The sequence below is a fragment of the Ailuropoda melanoleuca genome, chromosome 17, assembly GCF_002007445.2.
Source record: "Ailuropoda melanoleuca isolate Jingjing chromosome 17, ASM200744v2, whole genome shotgun sequence".
Taxonomy (NCBI): domain Eukaryota; kingdom Metazoa; phylum Chordata; class Mammalia; order Carnivora; family Ursidae; genus Ailuropoda; species Ailuropoda melanoleuca.
In genome coordinates this window covers 24342618-24369866 of record NC_048234.1, presented here as the reverse complement: position 1 = coordinate 24369866, position 27249 = coordinate 24342618, and the positions used below count along the sequence as shown (strand labels likewise).

The 27249-nt window shown below is 44.3% G+C and overlaps 1 protein-coding gene across 6 annotated transcripts in view; it reads right to left on the bottom strand.

Annotated features, from left to right (window-relative positions):
- PIP5K1B (phosphatidylinositol-4-phosphate 5-kinase type 1 beta) overlaps positions 1–27249 on the bottom strand; it is a 293383-nt gene that overhangs the window by 54397 nt on the left and 211737 nt on the right. For 5 of the 6 annotated variants that reach the window (XM_034646690.1, XM_034646695.1, XM_034646693.1 and 2 more), the window contains 2 exons: positions 24802–24957; positions 19583–19727 (listed from right to left, as the gene is read on the bottom strand). In XM_034646690.1, coding sequence (XP_034502581.1) covers positions 19583–19727; positions 24802–24957 — 301 coding nt within the window. Of the gene's footprint in view, positions 1–19229; positions 19728–24801; positions 24958–27249 lie in introns of those variants that run through there. The other variant, XM_034646696.1, reaches the window with a different exon arrangement.

Here is a 27249-nt window from a genome sequence, read left to right as displayed (position 1 = left end):
AGAGGGAGGCACGACTGTTACACACGGGGCTAGACGCTCGTGAGCAACACACGCTTTCTGGGAATGAGACTTTTTAATAAACTAGCATTTCCCTTTTTGGGCACCCTTCTTAGTTCAACCACGCTTTCGCACCTCAAATGGGGGATTTGGAAAATGGAAATACATTTTCTGAGCACTTCTTATACCAAAGCACTGGGCGGGACTGAGGGATATGCAGCTTTTGTCTTCAGCGTGCTTCCTTTGCTGTGGAAGCTGGAGCCAGGAGAGTCGCCCTTCCCAGCTCTTCCCCAGCCCACTGCGCCTATCGACTTACACAAATATTATAGTTTGGGGCGTCTGGGTGGCTCTGTCGGTGAAGTGCCTGCCTTCGGCTCAGGTCATGATCTCAGGGTCCTGGGATCGAGTCCCGCATCGGGCTCCCTGCTCAGCGGGGAGCCTGCTTCTCCCTCTCCCTCTGCCCTTCCTCCTGATGTGCTCTTTCTCACTCTGACAAATAAACAAATAAAATCTTTAAAAAAAATCCCCAAATATTATAGTTTCTCAAGAGCAGAGATTTTCCATCTTTTCCATCCTCCCTAGCATCTTACAGACTATCCTGTGACTGGAAGGCCCAGTCATGTTTGGGGATACTGAATTAAAGTAGGGGAGAAACTAGTAATGGATGTGGTAAGGGTCCCAGCCTGAGAATGGAGATGAAGCAATGTCCACTTGCAGGACTTAGATGGGCCTGGTGGGCCATGGGCAGACCCAGGGCAAGTGTATTTGCTGAGGGATAAGACAGGTCTACGATAGCAAATGAACTGAATCATGTCTTCAGTACCAGAGGGTATGTTTAGTTAGGTGTGGAAAGCAAATTCCAAGGACTCAGGTGTGATTACCAGGGTGAAAGGGAGAGAGAGACAGGGAAACAGACGGAGGGGAGGACGCGGAGAGTGAGGGAGAGAGGGGGAAGGCAGGGGAGGGCAGGCAAGAGGAATTTAAGTAAAAAAATAGGAAGAGCTATTTTACTAAAAGTCTATAAAACATTGAGCCCAAGTAATATTGCTCTGGGACCCCCCTAACAAGGGAGCTGTCCCCCGTGTGCCACAGAGCTCTGGGACGGACTGAGGTGCATGGAGGCAGGATGGGGTGGTGACCAAGCTCAGTGGGGTAGCATTTGCTGGTGAGCACCCAGGAGACACCTCTGGAGACCTACAGGTATATCAGGAGGGTCCCAGAGGGTCCCAGGGGCCTCGGCATCCACCACAGCAGATGGGGCAAACACCCGTGCAATTTGGGCATCTGACGGTAACGCCATGTGTTCCCACATGTTTGTGGGAAGGCTGAAGAGGCCCAGAGGTTAAAAACACAACATAACTCAGTCTGGCCCCTACTTTTTTTTTTTTTTAACTTTATTTTTATTTTTTAAGATTTTTATTTATTTTATTTATTTGAGAGAGAGACAGAGAGCGAGCATGCACACAAGCAGGGGGTAGGGGCAGAGGGAGAGGGAGAAGCAGATTCCCTGCTGAGCACAGAGCCTGATGTGGGGCTCGATCCCAGGACCCTGAGATCATGACCTGAACCGAAGGCAGACGCTTCACTGACTGAGCCACCCCGGCGCCCCAAGGCCCCTACTGTCTTGTCGGCATTGTCCACTCACCCCTCCCTGACGTGGGGACGTCCCTGAGGACCCTGAAGGCGTTGGGAAGACCCCTGATGCTTCCCCAGTATCCAGTCCCCTGATGACCTACCAGTGAACGCAAAAATACAAAGAACTCCTCGCAAAATAGCTTCTTAAACTCATCTGCACCCAACCAGGAACACACTCATGACGGTGGAAGCCATGACTGATGACTTCGCCCATTTTGAAAGGGGCTGTGCTGAGCAAGGAGCCAGGAAGTGGGGGTCCTAGTTCCAGTTCTGCTATTAAGTCCCTCGCTCAGCGAGTCTGGGGGCTGCTCCTGATTTACAGACAAAGAAGCAGAGGCCACTGGCACAAATCCCTTCTGACTGTACGGTCACCTGCAACCCCTCTACAACTAACGAAGGGTTAAAAGAAGACCTAACCCTTTAAAACGCGTAGAAGGTGGAGGAAGGCTAACATCTACAGTATTCTGGAGCCTGGAAAGCACATGGACAGGTGGTAATTGAGAGAGAAAGACGCAAGGCACTGAATGTGAAGCCAGCACTGGGGACGCAAAGAGACACGGAGCCAGGCAGATACTCTGTGCCATTCGGCAGAAGACAGGAAGGCTACCCTCCACCTCTGATGAGGATACAGAACAGAGGTTAGCTAGACCCAGGGATACCAGAGGTAGGGGAGGGAAAAGACAGCAATGACATGAATGTGTGCCTATCAGATGCTGAGATGCCCAGTCCTCTTTCCTGCCCCAGGTCCGGCCAGGCTGACAGCCAGGCGCCCCCCTCCCCACGAGCAAGAAACTGGAAGGACCTTCTATGGGGGAATCTGACCAGCTCTACAGCAAAGGCCGGCAGATACTAACATTGGTTCCACTTTCAGAGAATCCAGCCCGATGAGAGAGCTTAGTCAACACACCTGGTTCAGATGTTTAAGCTTCCTGGTGACTTTGTATTCTCCATTCAAATTCGTGGTTGAGCCACAAGTCAGGATTTCTGGAAATTAGAGGAAGACCTCCAACAAGCAGGATGCAGACCAGAACACACAGAAAAAAGGTACCCTGTATGAAACTTGAGACCAAAATGGGAGAAAAGACAAAAAATCAGAGCAACCCCCCCAAAACCCCCACAGTTCTGATAGCCTCACGGACAAAAGAAGTTACAAGTGTGAAATAAGGCAAGATTGTTACAAAAGGGAACCTCGGTGAACAAAGAAGAATTCTCAGAGAACGTGACAACAGAAATGAGAAACTCAGTGGAGCCATCAGGAGAAAAGTGAAGGAACTCTCTCAGACAGCAGGACAGAAAGACAAGCAGGTAGAAACGAAGAAAGAAAAATAAAGAAAACTGGAGGAAAAATCCAGGAGATCCTATATGTATACAAGGAGCTTCAAAAAGAAGAAAATAGAGGGGTAGGAAATTTAAAAAATTAAGAAAATTTCCCCGAACTCAAAGCATGAGTTTCAGATTGAAAAGTCCCTGAGTGTTCAACACGATGGCTGAAAACAGACCTGCCTGGAGGCGAATGACTGAAAACAGACCTGCCTGGAGGCGAATGATCGTGAATATACTGAGACAAAAGGGGAAACTGAAGAAGATTATAAGCTCCTAGAGAAAAGCACAGGCCATATACAGAAGATCAGGAATCAGAATTCTGGATTTCTCAACAATAACTGGAAACCAGAAGATAATGGAGCAAAGCCTTTGCAATTTTGAAAACAGAAATTTACAATATAGAGTTCTAGGACTTGCTGACCTATCAATCAAGTACCAGGGTTAGAAAAAAGACTTGCTTAGCCACACAAGGCCTTGGATATTCTGCCTCCCATGAGTCCTTTTCTTAGAAAGATACTGGAGGACGTGTTCCCCCCAAATGAGGTGGTAAGCTAAAAAAAAAAAAAAGGAAAATATAGGATATGAGAAACAGGGGATCCAATATAGACAAGAGGTGATTAGGGTCCCCAGAATGGGGAAAAGAAAGACTCTAATATAACACGTGTGCCTCAGGGCAAGCAGTCCAGACTGGAGAAGGTAAGAAGGTCTTTTGGGGAAACTTCTATAAGACAAGGAAATTAACAGAACCCGACACATCTGAAGAGTTAGAAAAGCAATGAAGACAACTGGTATGGAGTCTGGGCTTTCATTAACGACAAATACATGGAAAGCTATGCAAACAAAAGAATGAGGTGGTATTTATTACAAGGAAAACAAAGAGTTGTACAGAGAAGGAAAGCAAGCACAGTATTCACACGGTCATACTACAACACTCCATCCAGATCAAAGCACAAGCATGCTGTAACAACAGCAGAGATGGGAGTGGGCGGTGGGGTGGGAGGAGTGCATGCATAGTGGGGGCGGGGTGGGGAAAACACAGCGAAATCTCCATCTCCCACGGTGGGAAGCTAATGCCTAAACCAGAAAGATCAAGAAATACCCCTGTTAGCATGCTATGTAGAGATATGGAATTAAGGGCCAAGAATCAGCTAAAAGAGCTGAAGGTGGTTGCATCCGGGGACGAGACAGTGTCAAGGGAGGTGGACTAGGACCTGCTCTCTTCTCCTAACAAACTGTATACAACTATTTGTTAAACTTAGTGCATATAATTTTGATACAAAACGATGAAAAACAAAAGGGCTGAGTGACCTGATGCCAAAAGGACCCTGAGGTTCCCTAAACTCTTTTAGGGAGAGCACTGTTGCTAAGACTGGAGAAACTTCGGGAGGGTGGGCAGGGAAAAGGCACACACCGGCTTGGCCTTGGCACGCCTGCCTTCTCTCCTGTCACAGCTCAGGGATGACAAAGGAAATGAACAGTCATGGCAGTGACTAGGGCACCAACCCAGAGGTGCTCCCGTATAAATAAAAGATAAAAAACTCTTCTCAGATGAAGTGTTTCAATACACAGAAGTATTCTTCCACTGTGATGAGGAACCACGGAAGGGAAGACGGCAACACGCTAGCACGTGAGCCCTCCAAGTGGTTGTCAGGATGACATTTTCTTTTCAGCCAAAGCCTTTGTTGAGAAAAAAGTCTGGCCCTTCTGATGTTCTCCTGTGACCTTCCACACACTAACTTTTAATATGGCTGGCCAGAAAGATAATGAGCCCCTTTACATCATTATATATTTCATCTTTATTACTTTATCCTTGAAAGCGGGCTATTAAGTAATTACATTTTAGGTTAATATTATTCTGACTTGAGATCTTATCCCTGACTCCTAATTCCCTCATTACCCTTACCTAATCCCCCTCGACACCCAGGACTGCGATGAGCTAAGAGCAAAAGGCTGGCTGCTTAGACGCATTTAGGGCACTTGCGGGGGGCGGAGTCTGTTAGTTTCTCTGACATGAGGGAGTGCTCAGCAGTGAGTTTCTGGCTGTGGACTTGCATGGTGGAATTCCTCCCTCAAAGACAAGCAAATCATCTGAATTACAGGGAGACAGCCGGCGACTGTGGGGATAATTCCACAGATCACAGAGGATAAAACAAAGGATCAACTCCCATCTTGCCTTGGGAGAAATCATATGTTACTCTTTGGGTATATTTGAGGTACATCAGAGAAGAAACTGAACTTGGGACTCTGGCAGAACCTGGCCCCAGAGGACCCGAGGGTGGAAGAGGGATGGTGGGAGCCTGGCAGAAGTTCATCCGCCATGGATCTCACGTCCCCGGAGGCGTATATTCCATATGGGATAACAAAGACAGCTCAGAAGGCAAATGGGAACACAGTGGGTGAGCCAAAGGGGGCACCTCAAAGGCCACAGCAGCTGAAGGTGGCTCAGAGGTGTGGACAAGCCCGTGTGAGGCCCTGTGTGGGGCCACAGGGGCAGGAGCTATCTAGGGCGACAGACCAATGGGCACGATACTGGCTTAATCAGAGTAGAACTGGAGTATCATCAATGGGGACGAACCAAATGGATGGAGAGGGTAACTTCCAGGGGCCAAGAAGCACCAAAATGACCTCTAGGCAGAGTGAGAGAGTCACGAAGCCCATGGGATCTTAAAGAGAATGACTTTCCTTGGCCACTGAGTCAAGGACCGCTGTAGACTCAGTGAAGTCAAGATGAGCTGCTGACCAAAGTTTGGTCTAAGGTCAGTGGGCCTGAGCCGGGCAGCAGGTCTGCAGAGGCTGGAGAATTCCCCAGAGGTGCTATTCATCTGAAGAGCCCTGAGGCAAGGGAAGCTGTGCTTAGGCTATGTCTAGGTAGGCTGGAGGTGTGAGCAAGAAACCGAGGTCCTGCCTCACTGTAATCTGAACACCCACCCATTATTGCTATGGTTTTGCATTTTAGGAATTTCTTGTTATGTTCTCTTAATTCCCTGAATGAGCCCGTCTGTGATTCAGCTAAACCATAAAGCAAATAAATTGCTTCACTCCTCAGGGAAGATTGAGAGGGAGAGGGGTCTCTCCAAAATTTTTTTTAAAGATTTTATTTATTTATTTATTTATTTGACAGAGAGAGAGAGAGATAGCACAAGCAGGGGGAGCGGCAGGCAGAGGGAGAAGCAGGCTCCCCAATGAGCAGGGAGCCCGATGCAAGCCTCGATCCCAGGACCCCGGGATCATGACCTGAGCCGAAGGCAGACACTTAAATGACTAAGCACCCAGGGGCCCCTCCAAGAAACTTTTTTTTCTTTCTTTTTTTTTTTTTTTAAAGATTTTATTTATTTATTTGACAGAGATAGAGACAGCCAGCGAGAGAGGGAACACAAGCAGGGGGAGTGGGAGAGGAAGAAGCAGGCCCACAGCAGAGGAGCCTGACGTGGGGCTCGATCCCGTAACGCCGGGATCACGCCCTGAGCCGAAGGCAGACGCTTAACCGCTGTGCCACCCAGGCGCCCCAGAAACTTTTTTTTTTCTTAAACCCAGGCGTGCCTAAGAATTTCTTGAAGAGCACGCTGAAGCCTAGATGAAGCCACACCCAGACAGGTACGACTTGTCCATACATTGGATCCATTAAAAAAATCTTTATGCACAAAGGGCACCTAGAAATATTACCACGTACTAGTTCATCAAAAAAAATGTATTACTCAGCCATAAAAAATAAAAAAAAGAAAAGAATGAAATCATGCCATTTGCAACAACATGGGTGGACCCTGAGGGTATTATGTCAAAGTGAAATAAGTCAGACTGGATGATCTCATTTACATGTGGAATCTAAACAAAAGCAAAACACACACACACAAGTCATAGATACAGAGAATACGGTGGTGGTTTCTGGGGGGAGGGGGGGTCGAGGGTCGGCTGAAATGGGTGACAGGGGTCTAGAGCTACAAACCTCCAGTTGTACAAGAAGTAAGTCATGAGGGTGGGGATATAATGTTCCAGCATGTTCACAGCACGGCAACACTATTGTAGGGCAACCTTGAAAATTGTGAAGAGAGTAAATCTTAAAAGTTCTCATCACGAGAAAAAAATTTTTTGGGCAACTTTGTATGGTGACAGATGGTACCTAGACTTATTTCGGTGACTGTGTTGCAATATGCATAATTATCAAACCATTAGGTTGTCCACTTGAAACTAAAATAATGTTACGTGTGAATTACACCTCACTAAAAAAAAAAAATCTAAATACTCTACAATGCGTAATTCTCCCTTTATCGTTTTTTATTATGGTATGTTAGTCACCATATAGTACATCATTAGCTTTTGACGTAGTGTTCCATGCTTCATTGTTTGCGTATAACACCCGTGCATCATGCAATATGTGCCCTCCTTAACACCCATCACCGGGCTAGCCCATCCCCCACCCCCCTCTCCTCTGAAGCCCTCAGTTTGTTTCCCGGAGTCCACAGTCTCTCATGGTTCATTCCCCCTTCTGTTTATACCCCCTTCATTCTTCCCTTCCTTCTCCTAATGATCTCTCTGCTATTCCTTATGTTCCACAAATGAGTGAAACCATATGATAATTGGCTTTCTCTGCTTGATTTATTTCACTTAGCATAATCTCCTCCAGTCCCATCCAACATCGGCCACAGCAACTTCTCTCATGACATGTCTCCAAAGGCAAGGGAAACAAAAGCAAAAATGAACTTTTGGGACTTCATCAAGATAAAATCTTCTGCACAGCAAAGGAAACAGTCAACAAAAAAAAGAGGCAACCCACGGAATGGGAGAAGATATTTGCAAATGACGCTACAGATAAAAGGCTGGTATCCAAGATCTATAAAGAATTTCTCAAACTCAATACCCAAGAAACAAATAATCAAATCAAAAAATGGGCAGAAGATATGAACAGACACTTTTCCAATGAAGACATACAAATGGCTAACAGACACATGAAAAAATGCTCAACATCATTAGCCATCAGGGAAATTCAAATCAAAACCACATTGAGATTATGCCAGTTAGAATGGCAAAAATGGACAGGGCAAGAAAGAACAAATGTTGGAGAGAACGTGGAGAAAGGGGATCCCCTCTTACACTGTTGGTTGGAATGCAAGTTGGTACAGCCACTTTGGAAAACAGTGTAGAGGTCCCTCAAAAAGTTAAAAATAGAGCTACCCTATGACCCAGCAATTGCACTACTGGGTATTTACTCCAATGATACAGATGTAGTGAAATGAAGGGCCATATGCACCCCAATGTTCATTCATTCATTCGTTCATTCATTTACGGGAGAGGGAGAGAGAGCAAGTGTATGTGAGCATGAACAGGGTGAGGGGCAGAGGGGTGGAGGGAGAGTGAACCCTAAGCCAACTCCCTGCTGAGTGCGGAGCCGGACATGGGGCTTGATTCCACGACCCTGAGATCATGACCTAAGCTGAAACCACGAGTCAGGCGCTCAACTGACTGAGCCACCCAGGTGCCCTGCACATTCCCCATTTAGACTCTGATCTCCAGGAGGAGAGGAATCACGTGTGCCCCTAGCACCATGTCTGGCGTGTTTGGGGCTCAACGAATATTTGCTGAATTTATGAAGAAATGAATAAAAGATGGAGGAAAAAACTGTGAGTGTTCTCTGAATTAATGCTGAATCCTAAATTATTCCTCATAAAATGTCAGATATTTGAGAAATTCACTTCAATTTCCTGCCCATGCCAAAATATATGAAGGATCATTTGAAAAGCTAATCACTTCAGAAGCAATTCTACGATTTGTCAAAAGAGAAAAAAAAGGCATCCAGTAAAATCCAGGTGCAGACTATGTGATGTAAATCCTTTTTTTTTTTTTTTTTGCTGGGGTTGGGGAGGGGAAGCTAAGACAACAGGAATATTATGAAGCTTCTATCAAGCTCTAATTTTCTCTGCAGGTGCCTCAGTCACAACGGGAAAGGGATGTGACACCACTCATAGAATCGCCTGTCATCCAAACAGGCCTCAAATGGTCCTAATCCCCCAAATGAGAGCTTCTCTTGGGAGGCCGGGTGACCAGGCAGGGTTTTGCTTCAGGATCCCGAGGAGAGTTCTTCTCCCCCAAACATATATCCTCATTTGCTTGGTGACCTAGTTTCCTGCCACTGGGGAAAAAAGCTGACTAAATCCTTTCCTTCGTTGTCAGAAGGAAGAAAGTGACACCATCTCCACAGTCCCTCATGAATGTTTACTCCAGACTGAGTTATATTGAGTCGATGAGATGGGGTGTGGGGAGTATTACTGGCAATAAAATAAAAATGTCTTGCTAGGGCACGGGTGACAGAGAGCCTGCCCTCAAAATGTATCTGCTGCCCTGTCAGAGGGGGTCTCACCTGGATTCCCTGGGCTTATGAACCTCTCTGTGGACTTCGTGAGCTGAAGAACGTGTTTATCTATCCCACGTGCCTGCGATTAGCAGAGACATTTCTAGGAGTATTTATAACCACCATCGCTCCAGCGCAGAACCCGGGAAACAGTTATCGACGGCTGGACAGACTTGCTGGTGAAGACTGGGGTCTCCCATTACACAGATGATTAAAAAAAATTACAGCTATTTGACATGCTGTTATTCTATTGGCATGGTAATAAACTGGCTCTGTGATTCCTTTTACTGTCTAGGTCTACATTGATTCCCGCTCCTGCCCGCACACTCTACCTTTGTCAAGCTTGGATCTTTGTAATCCTTTTTTTAAGAGGTCTTGCATCGTTCTCGCTCTTCACCCTGTGTTGTGCAGCTGTCATTTACATTTACTTGTTTCGACTCTGCCTTGCGATGCTGGGGTCAGGCGTCGGCACACTACCCTCCTCAGGCTCCTTTGGCAGGAGATGAAGGGGTGGGAGGAGAGAAGCCTTTGGTCCACTTCCCTCTCATTTTTTCTTTCTTTCTTCTGGGGGTAGCGTCCCTGGCGGCAGCTGTGGCCTGGCCACTATCCCAGCAATGTCAGTGATGTCCTCCTCTGATGTCCCTACTCTTCAGGTGGCCACTGGTCCCCGGGGGGGGNGGCCCCCGGGCCCCGGGGGGGGGGGGCTCCTGCACGAGTCTGGCTTCTGTACAGTGGCAGGGCATGTCCGGAGCTCCTGCCTGGAGTTACCTACCTGGGTTTCTAGAATGTTGCCTTTCACGCGTCCAGCCACATTCGGTAACCAATTCTCTTTACTAAACTCTGTTTGAAATTCCAAGTGTGTTTTCCATTTCCTTGACTGGATGCTGACTCTCAGAGTACTCTGGGATGGCCTTTTTTTTTTTTCCCCCAATTTCTAACATCATTTTATTTATTTTTATTTATTTTTTATTATAATATTTTTTATTATATTATGTTAGTCACCATATAGTACATCCCTCGTTTTTGATGTAAAGTTCCATGATGGCCTTTTGACCAAAACAATTAAGTCTTGCCCCTTATGGAAGAACTTACGGGAAGCTGCAAGGTGTTGGGTATGGAATCACTGGATTATTTTATTTTAACAAACACTTTGATGGTGCTTACTAGGTACAGGTGGGGCAAAGTAAGTGCTTTCCAATGACTATCTCAACCAGTCTTTATAACGACCATTTGGGGCAGGAGTATAATAATCCGCATTTCACAAGTGAGGACACTGAGGCACATAAAGGTACAGTAACTTGCCCAACGTTAGAGAGCTAAAGGGGGCTCTCTGGGGGCTAATGCTCTAACTGGTGATTTATAACGATGAGTGTGCAAGAGAAAGGCCTGGCCGGAGGTGATGAATGCTGGTGGCGATGGTCTGTCTGCAAGGTAGGAGTCACCGGACTAAGAACCATAAAAGCACAAAGGGTCTGCAGAGGTGGGATTCAATCCCCAGCACCCACAGGAGGGCTTGGAATGACATCCAGGACCAGCAGGCAGCCGCCGTGTGCCAAGGAGACACCACAGATGATATGCTGTCCCTCCATTAAGGTTATGGTTGGAGAACCAGAATTATTAGAAAGTTCTGGCAATCCACCTTCTTCTCCCCTCATCTTGTAAGCAACAAATGTCCCTTCGTAACCTTACCTTGTCAACAGAAGATACGGGATTTTTTAAATCAAGCAGAAACGTACCTAACAAAAGTCTCTTCTCTACGATCATGTAACCATGAAGTGTACTTGAAGAGCTGGAAACAAAAACTGGAGGAAAGAGCTATTTCAGGTCACTTGTGGATTTAAGTTCGTATGTCATATTTTTAGTGTTTGAACACTCGGGCTCTAACATCTTGAGGAGCGGAAAATCCACACTTAAAATCACATAAAAAGAAAAGGTAAAGTGGACGGGGAAGAATAGACCTTGTGTAGGGGTTACCAAATTTCCATGAAAAGCATCATTTTAAGGGCAAGTGTCTCAGACGGGACGACATGGGAGACAGCGGCGGGTGAGGGGCTGAGGCTTTGTATCTGTGCTGCGCCTGGAAACCACAGCTCCACTTGGCAGCCATCTGACCTCGGGGAAGTGACCCAATGTTGTGAGCATGCCTCATCTACAAACTGGAGGTAAGAAATATGATGACCTTATGGGATTGCTGGGAGCGTTAAATCCCTCTGATGCATGGAAAGACCTGAACACGGACCTTTAATAAGGTCCAAGAATTAGCTATTATTATAGTATTATTATCAGATGATTATTGATGGTTTGAAGTGTGACTACTGCTTTGATAGAAAAGTTTCCATAGCCATGATGTTCTTTTTTAAAAAAAGATTTATTTATTTATTTGAGATGGAGGGTAGGGGCAGAGGGTGAAGGGGAGAGAGAATCTCAAGCAGATTCCATGTAGAGCACAGAGCCCAATGCAGGGCTTGATCCCACGACCCTGAGATCATGACCTGAGCTGAAACCAACAGTTGGACGCTCAAGCGAGTGCACCACCCAGGCGCCCTGCCATGATGTTCTTAATAAGCAAACTTAGCCAACAACTTCTAGAAAAAACATCACAGGCAGGCATTCATAAGCGCACCACTTTGTCTAACAGAAATACTTTAGTCGTTACGCAGCAAAAAGATCGCTCGGTTCTGGAGCCAGCATTCATGTTAGGAACACCGGGTGCATCACCCGTCCATGCACAGCACACACGGCAAGGACAAGAGCGGGAGGACAGGACGCTGTTAGTGAAAGGGTGGTACGGTGGAGAGAATGGAGGCTTGGGCCCCAGAGACCTGTGTTCCAGTTACATCCTACTAGCACACCGTGTGACCTTGTGGCAGTGTGTCACAGAACACACGTGTCTTTTAGACAAGTCGGTAAGATAACGGGTCCCTCCACCCCGGCTCCACTCCTCTCCCGGGTTTATGAGACTCTAAGAGCAGAAGAAAAGTGCACAGAGCTGCAGATCCATGGTGTCAGCCCCTGAGATCCATGATCTGGACTTATCCCTTAGGGGGCCTTTGCCAGCTGTCCTTCTATTGCAAATGACCAGTGGCATCTCCTCTGACATAAATGCGATTCTTAGAATACTCCACATGCCTCCCGGGGAAGCCAGGTATTGGAAACAGTCACTAGGAAAACAGGAGGCCGGCCAGGGCATGAAGGTAAAGGCAGGCTTGATGGGGAAGCTGTAAGTATGCTGGGACGCATGCAGTGGGGTTTTCCATACTTAGGCACGATCAGACCATCAGCTTTGCTCCCAGCGGTGCAGGAAATCATGAAAAGGATTCATATTCACGTGTGTAGTGAATTTCCACACTAGAGTGTTCTTAACTTTGAGATAAAACACATTTGTCTCTGTATTTCTTAGTGCTCAATTTCTACTTCCTCTAAAAGAAAAGAGCTCTTACTAGGAAAGACGAATTCAAGGATCGAAAATTCAGGATTTAAATCCCACCCTTTGACCAGGAAGGATGTACCCGCAACACTTTGCCTCCATGTCTATGGACTTCATGCTCTAATACGGAGCTGTCCAGTGGAGCATGAAAACAGGTCCTCCCAATCATCCAGTTAAATATATGCTTTAAAAATACTATTTTTTCTTTGCTTCCTACTCAATTTTTGGAGCACACTTAAAAAAAAAAAAGAACAGATTACTATCAGAGTTTTTGCAGTTACAAAGAATAATCCCTAAAAAAATGGGAATAATTCAAAGAGACAGCAATATATAATTTATTATATATTTATGAGACTCATAGCAATATATAATTTAGGTGTGGAGACAGCCTGGCACTAATCGACACCTTTCAGAGTTAAGGATTCTAAAAAGACTGACAGAATGACACCTGCTATTGAAGTATTTACGGCTTATTTAAGGGCAGATACGTAGGGCTTAGTGTTGAAATGGAAAAAACAGGACACCCTGCCTTCACAGAAAAACGACTCAGAGATAGAAAAACCAAACATGTGAATTAGAACGTCAATATTCAACTCATTTCCTCTCCAGGCTATTTGGATTAGGCTGGAAACTTAGTAGGCCAGAAGAGACTTAGAATCATGTTTATCTCCTCAAGAGACCCCACGTAGGTCTAGGAGGGCTCTAATGGGGAAAAAAAATGCTAGAAAGTATGACAACTTCTTTTCAGTTTGCTGGTAAGGTCTCCCTGTTGAATAATTCGGGTTGGGCATGGTGGGGGCAGGTAAGGATACTGATCCCCAGGAGTTCACACACTATTAATTTCTCCTGAGCACCTCTGTGTCTTTTTATGCACCTTTTCCTTACGATTGACTAAGGCAGTGGTTAAGATGGGAGGCATGCCTTTGGCTTGTCTTCTCACTCCAGGCTACAATCAGAAACCTATAAACTACCAAGACTGAAACAGGAAGAAATAGATTTCTTAAATAGGCCAATTAACTATGAAGAAATTGAGTCAGTGATAAACAACCTTCCAAATAATAAAACTCCAGGCCCAGACGGTTTTCCTGGGGAATTCTACCAAACATTCAAAGAAGAAATAATACCTATTCTCCTAAAGCTATTTCAAAAAATAGAAACAGAAGGAAAGCTACCAAACTCATTCTATGAGGCTAATATTACCTTGATCCCCAAACCAGGCAAAGACCCCCTCAAAAAGGAGAATTACAGACCGATTTCTCTAATGAATATGGATGCCAAAATCCTCAACAAGATCCTTGCTAATAGAATCCAACAGTACATTAAAAGGATTATCCATCATGACCAAGTGGGATTCATACCTGGGATGCAAGCATGGTTCAACACTCGCAAATCAATCAATGTGATACATCATATCAACAAGAAAAGACTCAAGAACCATATGATCCTCTCAATTGATGCAGAAAAAGCATTTGACAAAATACAGCATCCTTTCCTGATTAAAACCCTTCAGAGTGTAGGAATAGAGGGTACATTTCTCAATCTCATAAAAGCCATCTATGAAAAGCCTACTGCAAGCATTATTCTCAATGGGGAAAAGCTGGAAGCCTTTCCCTTAAGATCAGGAACACGACAAGGATGCCCACTCTCGCCACTATTATTCAACATAGTACTAGAAGTCCTTGCAACAGCAATCAGAAGACAAAAAGGGATCAAAGGTATCCAAATCGGCAAAGAAGAAGTCAAACTGTCTCTCTTTGCAGATGACATGATACTCTATATGGAAAACCCAAAGGAATCCACTCCCAAACTATTAGAAGTTATAGAACAATTCAGTAAGGTGGCAGGATACAAAATCAATGCCCAGAAATCAGTTGCATTTCTATACACGAATAACGAGACTGAAGAAAGAGAAATTAGGGAATCCATCCCATTTACAATAACACCAAAAACCATACGTTACCTTGGAATTAACTTAACCAGAGACGTAAAGGACCTATATCCTAGAAACTATAGATCACTTTTGAAAGATATTGAGGAAGACATAAAAAGATGGAAAAATATTCCATGCTCATGGATTGGAAGAATTAACATAGTTAAAATGTCCATACTACCCAGAGCAATCTACACTTTCAATGCTATCCCGATCAAAATACCGAGGACATTTTTCAAAGAACTGGAACAAATAGTCCTTAAATTTGTATGGAACCAGAAAAGGCCCCGAATCTCCAAGGAACTGTTGAAAAGGAAAAACAAAGCTGGGGGCATCACAATGCCGGATTTCGAGCTGTACTACAAAGCTGTGATCACAAAGACAGCATGGTACTGGCACAAAAACAGACACATCGACCAATGGAACAGAATAGAGAACCCAGAAATGGACCCTCGGCTCTTTGGGCAACTAATCTTTGATAAAGCAGGAAAAAACATCCGGTGGAAAAAAGACAGTCTCTTCAATAAATGGTGCTGGGAAAATTGGACAGCTACATGCAAAAGAATGAAACTTGACCACTCTCTCACACCATACACAAAAATAAACTCCAAATGGATGAAAGACCTCAATGTGAGACAGGAATCCATCAAAATTCTAGAGGAGAACATAGGCAACAACTTCTATGACATCGGCCAGAGCAACCTTTTTCACGACACATCTCCAAAGGCAAGAGAAATAAAAGATAAAATGAACTTATGGGACTTTATCAGGATAAAGAGCTTCTGCACAGCCAAGGAAACAGTCAAAAAAACTAAGAGACAGCCCACGGAATGGGAGAATATATTTGCAAAGGACACCACAGATAAAGGACTGGTATCCAAGATCTACAAAGAACTTCTCAAACTCAATACACGAGAAACAAATAAACAAATCATAAAATGGGCAGAAGATATGAACAGACACTTTTCCAATGAAGACATACAAATGGCTAACAGACACATGAAAAAATGTTCAAAATCATTAGCCATCAGGGAAATTCAAATCAAAACCACACTGAGATACCACCTTACGCCAGTTAGAATGGCAAAGATAGACAAGGCAAGAAACAACAATTGTTGGAGAGGATGTGGAGAAAGGGGATCCCTCCTACATTGTTGGTGGGAATGCAAGTTGGTACAGCCACTCTGGAAAACAGTGTGGAGGTCCCTTAAAAAGTTAAAAATTGAACTACCCTATGACCCAGCCATTGCACTACTGGGTGTTTACCCCAAAGATACAGACGTAGTAAAGAGAAGGGCCATATGCACCCCAATGTTCATAGCTGCATTGTCCACAATAGCCAAATCATGGAAGGAGCCGAGATGCCCTTCAACAGATGACTGGATTAAGAAGCTGTGGTCCATATATACAATGGAATATTACTCAGCTATCAGAAAGAACGAATTCTCAACATTTGCTGCAACATGGACGGCACTGGAGGAGATAATGCTAAGTGAAATAAGTCAAGCAGAGAAAGACAATTATCATATGATTTAAATAAAATAAAAAAAAAAAAAGAAGTGCCCAGGGGGGCAGGTAGGCAACCCCACCGATGAACAAAGCAGAAGGTTCCATGCTTCTCCCCTCCACTGGTAAATGCTGAGAGGCCACAAAGCCAAGTGGGGCCCAAACTAGTGATTTTTCAAAAGGACCTGGGTATTTTAGCAACACTACTTGATTTTTAAATGATGGCTTATTTTAAAAACATTCTGGGGTCACCAAAATGCTTCTGGCTGGCTTGCATTCCAATGGCAGGGCACCTGCTTGGTTGCGGCCAAGGCTGCAAGGCTGTCGGTGTGCCAGTTCAGTGGTGTTATCTAGGAGTGATTTCCTGATGTCCAGCCCAGAGCCTTTTCATGGACTTCGCAATCACCTAATTCCTTGTATCAAATCCCTTTCTGCTTAAGACCGGGTGGTTTCTTATTCTTGTAACTGAACCCGATTGTCAGTTAAATATCACATATCAAATGACAACTCAGAGAGGCACCTGGGTGGCTCAGTCCGTTAAACGTCTGCTTTCAGCTCAGGTCATGATCTTGGGGTCCTGGGATCGAGTCCTTCATCAGGCTCCTTGCTCTGCCTCTCCCCTCGTGCATGCGTCCCCCCCCCCCCCCCCCCCCCCCCCCCGCGTGTGCGCACGTGCAAAAATAAATAAAGAAAATCTTCAAATTGCAACTTGGAGATACAATGCCAAAGGAGATTTATCTCAAGTCACTTCAAAAAGAGAAAAGGAAAAATACCGCAGATAACACTAATGTTTTTCCCATCCAAATATATATGAAAACCAGTATCATCATAAATCAAAGTACCAAGAATTATACCAAAGCCCAGGAGCATGCAGAGGTCGTCCCCGCAGCGGTCAGGACGGAGGTGGTTCTGGATAGTGGGGGAACCTTATGAACACCCAAGAACTGAATACTCCTGGCCAAGAGTCTGGATATTGACCCACAACCACTGCCATCAAAAAACCCCAAAAACCAAAACCAAAACCAAAAAACAAGTAAAAAACCCTTTTATTCTTGTGCTGAAAATTCTAGAAAATAACTTAAGAGCAAGCATATCCAATTATGTGCCCCTGATAATGAGAACGGCAGCAAACAGTAAGAAACCACCATGGCTTCACACAGAATTGTTTCTGACCTTGCAAGGAGCTTCCTATGACTTTCCAGCCATTTCTTGAGCCGCTATTTACATTTGAAAGCAAAACAATGGTGTTTAGCTCTACCCCAGAAATAGGAAAGCTGTTGCTAGACTAATTTACGTAACAAATTCGAACATTCAAGGTACACAGCAGTGTAAGGTATAGGTCACATTAAATTCTTCTAACCCAAGGAAGCTAACCACATTTCTTTTACAGTTCAGATGAGCTGAAGAGCTTATAATGGAGCCTGATTTGTTGGCCCTTCCAGCAGAGCTATCTAAACGGAAGCCCCCCTAAGATGGATGGCTCACCGTGTTACCTGTTTCCCTTCTCCAGACCAAGGCGGGCTGCTTCACCTGCTCCCCACCCCCCAGCCTGTATCTAGCGGAGAGGGAAGGGAATGGCAACAGAAAGCAATTTCTACAGACGCTCCAATGACCAAACCTTACCTTGCCCAAAGGCCACGCTAGAATCTGCAAACATGCACGTTACAAACGAGTCTACCATACTGAGTCCTCTTTCTGGAAGTGAGCCACACTGTACTCCTGGAAGTGAAAAACGACGTACCGTGCAAGAAGCAGTTCACCCACACAAATATGACCTTGATTCTCGAGAGCTAGATTTCTAACAAGAGCTAGTTCCCATTTAACGGATAATTATCAAGAACACACACCGTAGTCCCTGACCGGTGATTGGAGCCAGTTACAAAACCGCATATATGGAAAGAGAGAAAATCGAACAGCGGAGCCCACCGACAACACTGTGATCTCTTTGTAAAGATAGCATCTTCTATTATTGGAATCAATGTCTGACGATGTTCTGTTCAAAAAGCAAATCTATCTAACAACCAATCCACTCTCTATTTAAGAAATCGCAGTACCCACCCAACACTCAAATGTTCAACCATTACATGTCTGAGAGTCCCCGCATTAGTGGCCCATTGCTGTTGTAAGATTAGAAATTATCATAAACTTAGCGGCTTAAAATGACACAAGTTACTATCTTGCAGCTCTGGTGATCAGAAGTCCTAAAATTCAAGGTGTGGAAGAGCTGTCTTCCTCTGTGAAGGCTCCAAGGGAGCATCTGTTTCTTTGTCTTTTCTGGCGTCTAGAGGCTGCCTGCATTCCCAGGCTCACGGCCCCGTCCTCCAGCTTCAAAGCCAGCAGTGGGGCACCTTCCAATGTCTCTCTCCACCCTCCGCTTCTGGAATCCCTTCTCTTTCTCTGACTCTCATCTTCCTGTCTTCCTCTGACAAAGACCCTGTGTATAATTAGACTTCACTGCTTGAGGACAGACTGACATACAGTTAAGGATTTTTAGGAAGGACACATTTAATGTAAACACTCGTAGCTTCCTTGTGGGTTCTGAATTTTGTGTGACTCAGTGATCTATGAAGAAACGTAAGCATGAAGTTGTCTACCACTGGAGTGTTATACTAAGACAATACATATCTATTTTTAAAAAGACCCCGTGATTTCATTGGGACACCCTGAATATTTCAAGACATGCTTCCCATCTCAGGATCTTTAATCGTGTTGGCAAAGTCCCTTTTGCTATATAAGGTGACACGTTCACAGGTTCCAGGGATTAGGACAGGGACAACTTTGGGGGGCCATCATTCTGCCTATCACAGTCACTACAGTCACTCAAACAAAAAGAGAATATTCAAATATCTTTGCTGCTATCGGCAATATTAACCAAGAGTACTTGCTTAAAAAATCCATTCATAAGAAATTATCAGAAGAAAAATGATGAAAGACCACTCTTCTTCCCTAGAACCAAGCATACAATTTCTTCTTCTTTTTTTTTTTTTTTAAAGATTTTATTTATTTATTTGACGGAGACAGAGACAGCCAGTGAGAGAGGGAACACAAGCGGGGGAGTGGGAGAGGAAGAAGCAGGCTCATAGCGGAGGAGCCTGATGTGGGGCTCGATCCCACAACGCCGGGATCATGCCCTGAGCCGAAGGCAGACGCTTAACCGCTGTGCCACCCAGGCGCCCCCCAAGTATATAATTTCTATAGGACATAATGATTAACTGTGGAGAAAAATAAGGAGGTTTTTCCCCAGACGTGCTTCTTGCCACAGTAAATAATCAAGCATGTTGTCTTTCTTTTCCTTACAGGGCAGGTGACAGTCACATCCTGGGTGCCAGGGACAGCATGTTCTCAATTCAGAGATACCCGTCTAGCTGGGATGCTGGTGTGGTAACAGCTGGATTGGTAATTTGATCGCGCTAAGTCTCACCTGTTTGAATAGAGCGCAGTCTTGTCGTGCGGACAATGTTCATCGACATATAAGGAAGAAGACGAAATAGAAGTTGCCAAGGAAGCAGCTTCAAACAGTGACGGGGTGCTAGGCACCAGGTCCGGCCTGTGTCGGGATCCCAGTGCTGGATAACAAAAGCACAACACACACACGTGAATCTCCGTAATAAATGCTGCCTTAGTATCTGTAATCACTTAAACCAACTCCAAAGCATTCACTTTATATATCAGGTGGCAAATTAAACCATGAACTCACTTCGTTCTTCTGAACTGCCCCAGACAAGTAAAATAGCTTCTTGCAAACAGGTTAACGGGAAAAAAAATGGCATTAATTTACAAAATGGCTCATGGAAATGACATTATGAATGTTCTTTTAAAAACCTAATAAAGTGATTTACTGTTTCAAAAGATGACATAAAAAGCTCGAAGGAGCTTAAGGAGATAATTCGACAGAGATTAACAGGATGATTGGCAAATGTAGAAACACACTGGGAACCTGCCTTCCCTCCCAGGATATGCACGTATCTATCATCCTCAATTTAGATCTAAGTACTCAGACTTTTTAACAGCCAGAAAACAAATGCTTCCCAGACTAACAGCCAGCTCTCTCTCTCTTTTTAAAAAAGATTTTATTTATTTGAGAGAAAGTGAGAACAAGAGTGAGAAAGAGAGAGAGAGAGAGAACGAGCAGGGGAGGAGGGGCGGAGGGAGAGGCAGAAGCAGGCTCCCTGCTCAGCAGAAAGCCCAACTTGGGGCTCGATCCCAGGACCCTGAGATCATGACCTGAGCTGAAGGTGGATGCTTAACTGACTGAGCCACCTAGGTGCCCCAGCCAGCTATCTCTTAACCCCCTTTGTGCCCATACACATCTTTGAACATCATCCATGGGTCTTCTTGGCCTCCTATTTTAAGAGCCAAGGTTGCCTTTTTAAAAATGAGAAAACTCCTATTTCCTTTTTAAAATGTAGGTCTGGGGTGCCTGGGTGGCTCAGTTGGTTAAGAATCTGCCTTCAGCTCAGGTCATGATCCCAGGGTCCTGGGATCAAGCCCCGCAGAGGGCTCCCTGCTCCGAGAGGAGCCTGCTTCTCCCTCTCCCTCTGCATGCTGCTTCCCCTGCTTGCGCTCTGTCAAATAAATAAATGACATCTTAAAAAAAAATAAAATGTGGGGGCGCCTGGGTGGCGCAGTCCTTAAGCATCTGCCTTCGGCTCAGGGCGTGATCCCGGCGTTCTGGGATCGAGCCCCNCGGGCTCCCTGCTCCGAGAGGAGCCTGCTTCTCCCTCTCCCTCTGCATGCCTCTTCCCCTGCTTGCGCTCTCTCTGTCAAATAAATAAATGACATCTTAAAAAAAAATTAAAATGTGGGTGCCTGCAAAATTACTTATGCAGGAAAGCAGAATATTCAAGGCTGAACAGTGTGACTCATGCCCACTCTCTCTGTGTCTCTGTGGATTCTTTCTTTTTCTTATTGGGAGATCATTTTTAATCATCCTCACCTAAACATTGGACAAATTCGTACCCCTTATTGCCCAGCCTGTCAGAGATAGTGTTTTAGTGACAAATCCAGTCACCAAGAACAGACTTCCTTTATAAATACACATGCAAGTGCCCCGTGCGAGAACGCTGTGGACATAACAGTTATGCATGAGTCCTGTCCGTCAAATTTTGTAGCTGTGTGCACACTGATTTTTTTTTAAACCCAGGGAGATATTTTATTTTTAAAATTTTATGAAATATAATTGCTACAGACAGTGTATTAATTCTAGGCGTCCACCATGACAGTTTGATCCACGTATGTACTGTGAGATGACCACCACGAACTAGCGAACACCCATGACCACATACAGTTACAACATCTTTTTCCTGCAATGAGAATTTTTAGAATCTACTCTCTTAGCAACTTTCAAACATACAATAGACTTTTGTTAACTAAAGTCACCATGCTGGACTGTGGATTCTTTTTAATCATTCTCAATTTAGAATCCCCTAAACTCAACTAAGACAGACGATAATAAATACAACACAACTTTAAGGTGCTTCTGGGATTCCCTTACAGGCAATGACAGGCTCAAAATCATGCATTTTTAGGAAGCGTATTAATGGAAAATGGTCCTAATAGGCACTATCGCATGAGTGCGAGGCTATGGATTTGGGGTTTGAAGAGGTGTAGACGGAGGAGTACAGCGTGGGGGGGTAGGCACAGAAGGGCTGGACTCGGGACCAGGAGACTGGACACACTTTAAAACGTGTGAGATGGTGCAGCTTTGCCTCCAATTCAGGTCAAAATAAATTATTGCCGTGATGAATAACAGATGGTAATAGTATAAAAACACAAGTAACCGAAGTGCTCTACATGCAAAAATTAGAAAGGCTTCAATGTAATACAACAGCTGGCTAGCGATCTTTAATATACTTGGTTCCACCTTCTTATTAAATAAAGAGAAAATACTCACATGCTCAATCATGGCGAAAAGTGCATCTGAAAAATAACCTGCCTTCAGAGTTTAATGAATTGCTACTCAACTTAAGGCAGATGGAACTGGAAAGGCTCACGGAGACTCTGGTCTTGACTTCATGAGCCAGAGACTATGTGAGTGATACGACACAGAGAGACACAATCTGTACAGGGACTTGAGCCAGGCACTGGAGACCTGAGCCCCAATCTTTAAGGAGCAGCTCTCTGAAGCAGACAGCTGTTTCCTCAAGCTCTTATATCCTTCGGTTTTTAAAAAAACTAGCATGGTGGACAGAATTCTAGGATGATCCCCAGTGACCCGCACACTTGTATCATCGCCCTCTGAGTGTGGGTGGAACCAGTGAACATGATAGGACTCCTGTGATTACTGCATCTTACAGGGCAAAAGGAATTTTGCAGATGTAATTAAGGCTATTAATCGGTTAACTTCAAGTTAGTCAAAGAGGATACTATCCAGGTGGGCCTGGCCTAATCACTTGAGCCTTTTAAATCTGTTGTCTGGAGGTCAGAGATCTGAAGGGAAAGAAGGATTGATGTGTAAGAAAGTCTTGGTCTGAAGATGGAAGGGGCTGCCGGGCAAGAAATGTGGATGGTCCTGGTGGGGCTGGACATAGGCCGCAGCTATCAGACAGGAAGGCATGGGGACCTCTGGCCTACAACCACAGGAAGTGAATTCTGCCAACCACGTGATGACCTTGGAGGAGGATTCTTCTCCAGCACCTTCAGATGAGAACGCAGCCCAGCTGACACCTTGATCCCAGTTTTTGAGACCCTGATAAACTGGGCCCAGAGAACTGAGGTGAGCCTTGCCAGACTCTGACTTACACACAGTGGGCTAATAAATGAAGGTTCTACTAAGCTGCTGACGTTCTGGGTAATTTGCTACATGGCAAGAGGAAACGAATACACCCCGGAACACTGACAGTGGCACAGAAGAGAGGAGTAAAAACTCGAGGGGAATTTGGCGATGAATTGGTGCACTATGAAAAGGGAAGCCCCCAAGTACAGAGCATTATAAAAAGGCCAAACACTGCAGCAAACTCTGTACATTGAGAGAACTATCTGGATTAAACTCATTTTTAAAATGGAATGTTAACATTTTCAAAGAATATGCTCAGTAGGTTTTTCTTTGACCTTCAGGGGCCTTTTTTGGGGAAAGTCCCTTGAAAAATGAAGCAATGGGTTATGTAGTGAATATGTTATACCCCCTTCCTCCCCCCAGATTAAGAACTGAACTTGCTGCTTTAGCTTCAGCAGTCATACAGTGCACACTAGTTCAAAGTTTAACTAATACAGTTTAAAAATCAGTTAATCCTATTTCCCAGACCATAGACACCTTGCCGTCTTATGCGTGTTCTAAGAAGACCAGGCTGTGTGGTAGGGGAGATGCCGGAGCAGGGAGGCTTAGGGAGAGAGGAGTAAGGGCGGTTCATGAACTCTTTGGCCGAGAGCACTAAATCTGGGTGGATGGATGGAAGATGAGAAAGAAGGAAACGCCACATGACACAGGTGGGTAGGCGCTGTAGAAGGGAACAGGAATTACACCCTACTCCAACCACTCTCGAGGAAAGGAAAGCCCAAGAACAGATAAAATCTAATCGAAGGAGAAGAAATTTTCAGGAAATGTTGGGATTCCCAAAAGAACATAGTGATAAAAAAAAAAAGTCTAAAATGTCATTTCCTCTTCTAGGATTAGAAGAGAAAAAAGCCTCATGATCAAGTACACAAACAAGGAAACGTATGTGATAAAATTCAACACTCACTTCTGATAAAAACTTTTAGCAAACCGGGAATAAAAAGGTACTTCCTTGACCCGATTACGGGTATCAAATACAGCAAACTTCTTTCTCAACAGTGAAACATGAGAGGCATTCCCTTTAAAATTAGAACAAGGCAAGGCTGCCCGCCATCACCACTTGTACTCATCATTGTTCTAGGAGTCCTAGCTGGCAGGTGATCAAGGAAGGAAAAGAAGGGAGGGCTACACAGGAGCAAGAAACAGCCAGAAAACCCAACTCTTAAAAAGACACTATTTGAAAAGATCAAAACTACGTGTCTATGCGTCTATCTCTATATCCATTTGAGAATAAATCTAACAAAAGGCAGGTGTATAGGACAGGCAAGAGGAAAGCTGTAAAACTTTTATTGAACTCATTAAAGACCTGAGTAAATGGATAATTCATTGTAACATTGTGTAGATACGTATAAGGGTGTGTATATACCTATGTATATAGTGCATACGTGCATCTGAAACACACACACACACACACACACACACCCCTGTATGCACGCACAGAACAAGGTCCAATAGTAAAAACCCAAAAATGTTCAGATTTGTTACCTCCCAGTAGTGGGGCTTTGGATCTTTATTTCTAAATATCTTGGTATATCTTCCAACCTTTTTTTTTTTTTTTTTTTACTATCAACTACATATTATTTATGTGTTTTAAAAATTTGTAGCAACTGTGTCATACTCTTTTGGGTATGAGTTAATAGACTTGGTTTCTTTCTTTCTTTTTTTTTAAAGTTCTATGCCCAACATGGGGCTTGAACTCACAACCCCGAGATCAAGAGTGGCACGCTCCACTGAGAGCCAGCCATGCGTCCCTCCCCACCTTGCTTCTTACAGCAGGAATATTCTCACTGTTCTACTGTGAATTACATCATCTATATAAACCAAATCAGAAGGACTTTTTTTTTTTTTTTTAAGTTACGTGTCTTTACCTTCTTCGTCAAGGCTGCTGAAACTCTGCCCTTCAGTCAGCAAGTCACGCTTCTCGTCCTTCCACTCCTGGCTAATTGAGGACACGATCTCTTGCGAGGTTGCCTTCAGGGCAGCGATGGAGTTGCAACGTTTTTTAGAAGGTGAGGCCTTCAAGGCTAGACAGGAAGGAAAAAGGAGAGACAAAGATACTTAGTGGAAAACCACATTTTTTTATTAAATTAAGATTTTACTTATTAACTTCTTACTCGCTATTTTAGCAGAATGCAAGACACTTTGTTTTATATATACAAGGAAAGGGAAATGAAACTTTTTGTGTTTGGGCAATTTTATCTGTCCAGAACGACTTGACTTCAATGAGAACATTCTAAAACACATGCAAACAGAAATATGTCTCCAGATTTTGAATTCAAGTCCTACCCGAGGTAAGATTCAAATGTTCTGTTGCTAAAGGACAGTTTTTCTGCCTCCAAGCAATGTTTTTCTAGCAATGGGAGGAGGTTGGGTGGGTTGGTAAACGCAGATGGTAAAGCGAGGAGAATTCTCATGACCCTGGTTTTATTAACTTGGGGACTGGGAATTTCTAAACATGCCAATGTTTAATCTTATACTCATGAAGCCTAATTTAGCCAAGTTACTTCTGGTTGCTTTTTGCTTTTTAAGTGACTTTCCACTGAAATTTCCTGCCCTCTGGGTCTTTTCTAGGTCATGGCTATGTCAGATGTTATCATTCACTCCCGACCGTCCAAACAGCATTCTCCAACTTCAGGAGTGTGCTGGGAACCTGAACCAAGGCAAATGGATTTCACCATCCATCCTGCTCGCTGAAGGCTGTCCCTCTACCTTTGATACGTCAGTGGGAGCGGCTCTGGCTGCAGCCACACCATCCCCATTTCTATGCAGGCTTCGCTGCAATAATTCTTGGCTTAACACCATTAGAGAATTTCCTTGGAGCGGAGGGAGCAAGGGAAGTTGAGGCTTGTCTATGCGTCCCCTGAATTGTTTCTGGCAGAGCCTCTCCTCCGCCTTTGGAGGTCTGCACAGAGGGGTGACCTGACAGCCCATGCATTAGAGGAATTGTGTCTGGCCTTGGGAAGCTTTCCAGAGCCTAGAGTATGATGCTCATCTGGGGACTGCCCACAGGCAGCCTGCAAGAACTTAACTGGACAAGGACTTTGGGACACACTGATGGGGAAATAATAGTGGGCATTCTCTCCACTTAGAGAGAAGGGAAGGTTTGCGTGTCCTGTGAACAGTCTTAGAACCATAATAATATAATCATCATCATAAGTAACTCCTGGAGAGGGCTTTAGGGCACTCAGGCCAACAGCTACACTCCGTATCTCAAACCACCTGCTGTTGTCTGGGGGAGGTGGGCCCTTTCACAGGTCCAACAACCGCGACTGGAAAAGTTGCGACCTGCTCAAGGCCACAGAGCTAGAGAGCATGAAACCCCAGGTGTCTTCCTTTTGTCTGAAGTTGTCTAAACTAGTGTTCATTTCCTCTCTCTAGAGGATTCTATTTCCTGGCTGATGTGAAGGGGAGAAAAGATAAAACCAGGGTTAGTTGTTGTTGTTGTTTTGAGGGGAGGACATTTTGAGTGTTTAAAAACTGATCAAAATGGATTTTAATGGAAAGTAAGTGGACCAAGTAAGTCACATTTTCCTTAATTTCTCATCTTATCAAAACAGCAGTGACACCTGCTTTCCAGGAGTGAAGGGACTGTGCACATTGTCTTCTGCTTTAACATTCTGTCTGCTCACTTTTACAAACCCTCAACTCTTGTCTTCCAACAGAGTACTTGAAAACTTTTAAGTTAGAGGCTCTCAAATGTGGCCCCTGAGACCCTCTTAGAAGGTCTGCAATCCTAAAACTATTTTCAGGGATGCCTGGCTGGCTCCGACCAGGACAGCGTGTGACTCTCGATCTCGGTGTCGTGAGTTCAAGCCCATGGTGGGGGTAGAGTTTACTTAAAAAAACAAATAACTGTAAAAAAACCTATTTTCATAATGATATTAAGACATAAATTGCCCTTCTCCCTTTTTCTTACAAGGTTTCTACATGCCACATGATCTTTCGCCACAGACTGAACTCAGAAGCAGATGTGAGAATCCAGATGTCATCTATGAACCAGAATTGGGCATTAGAAAAAATGAAAAACGATGCCACTTTTCTCACGAACTTGTTTTAGAAAATATTACTTTTCATAATTTTTATGTGAAAACTTTTTTTTTTACCGTTTTGTTGAAAATGGCTTGTTTTAACATGCAATGTTTAATTATTACTTTGTGAGAATTAATGAATATTTGAAATTTTCCTCAATTTTAAATTCTGATATGGTAAATATTGCTGGATATAGTCCACGTGTGTGAAAGCCTCTTGAGATCCTCAATCAGCAGAAAGAGTATAAAGTGGCCCTGGGACCAAAAGGTTTGAGCTCCACATAGATC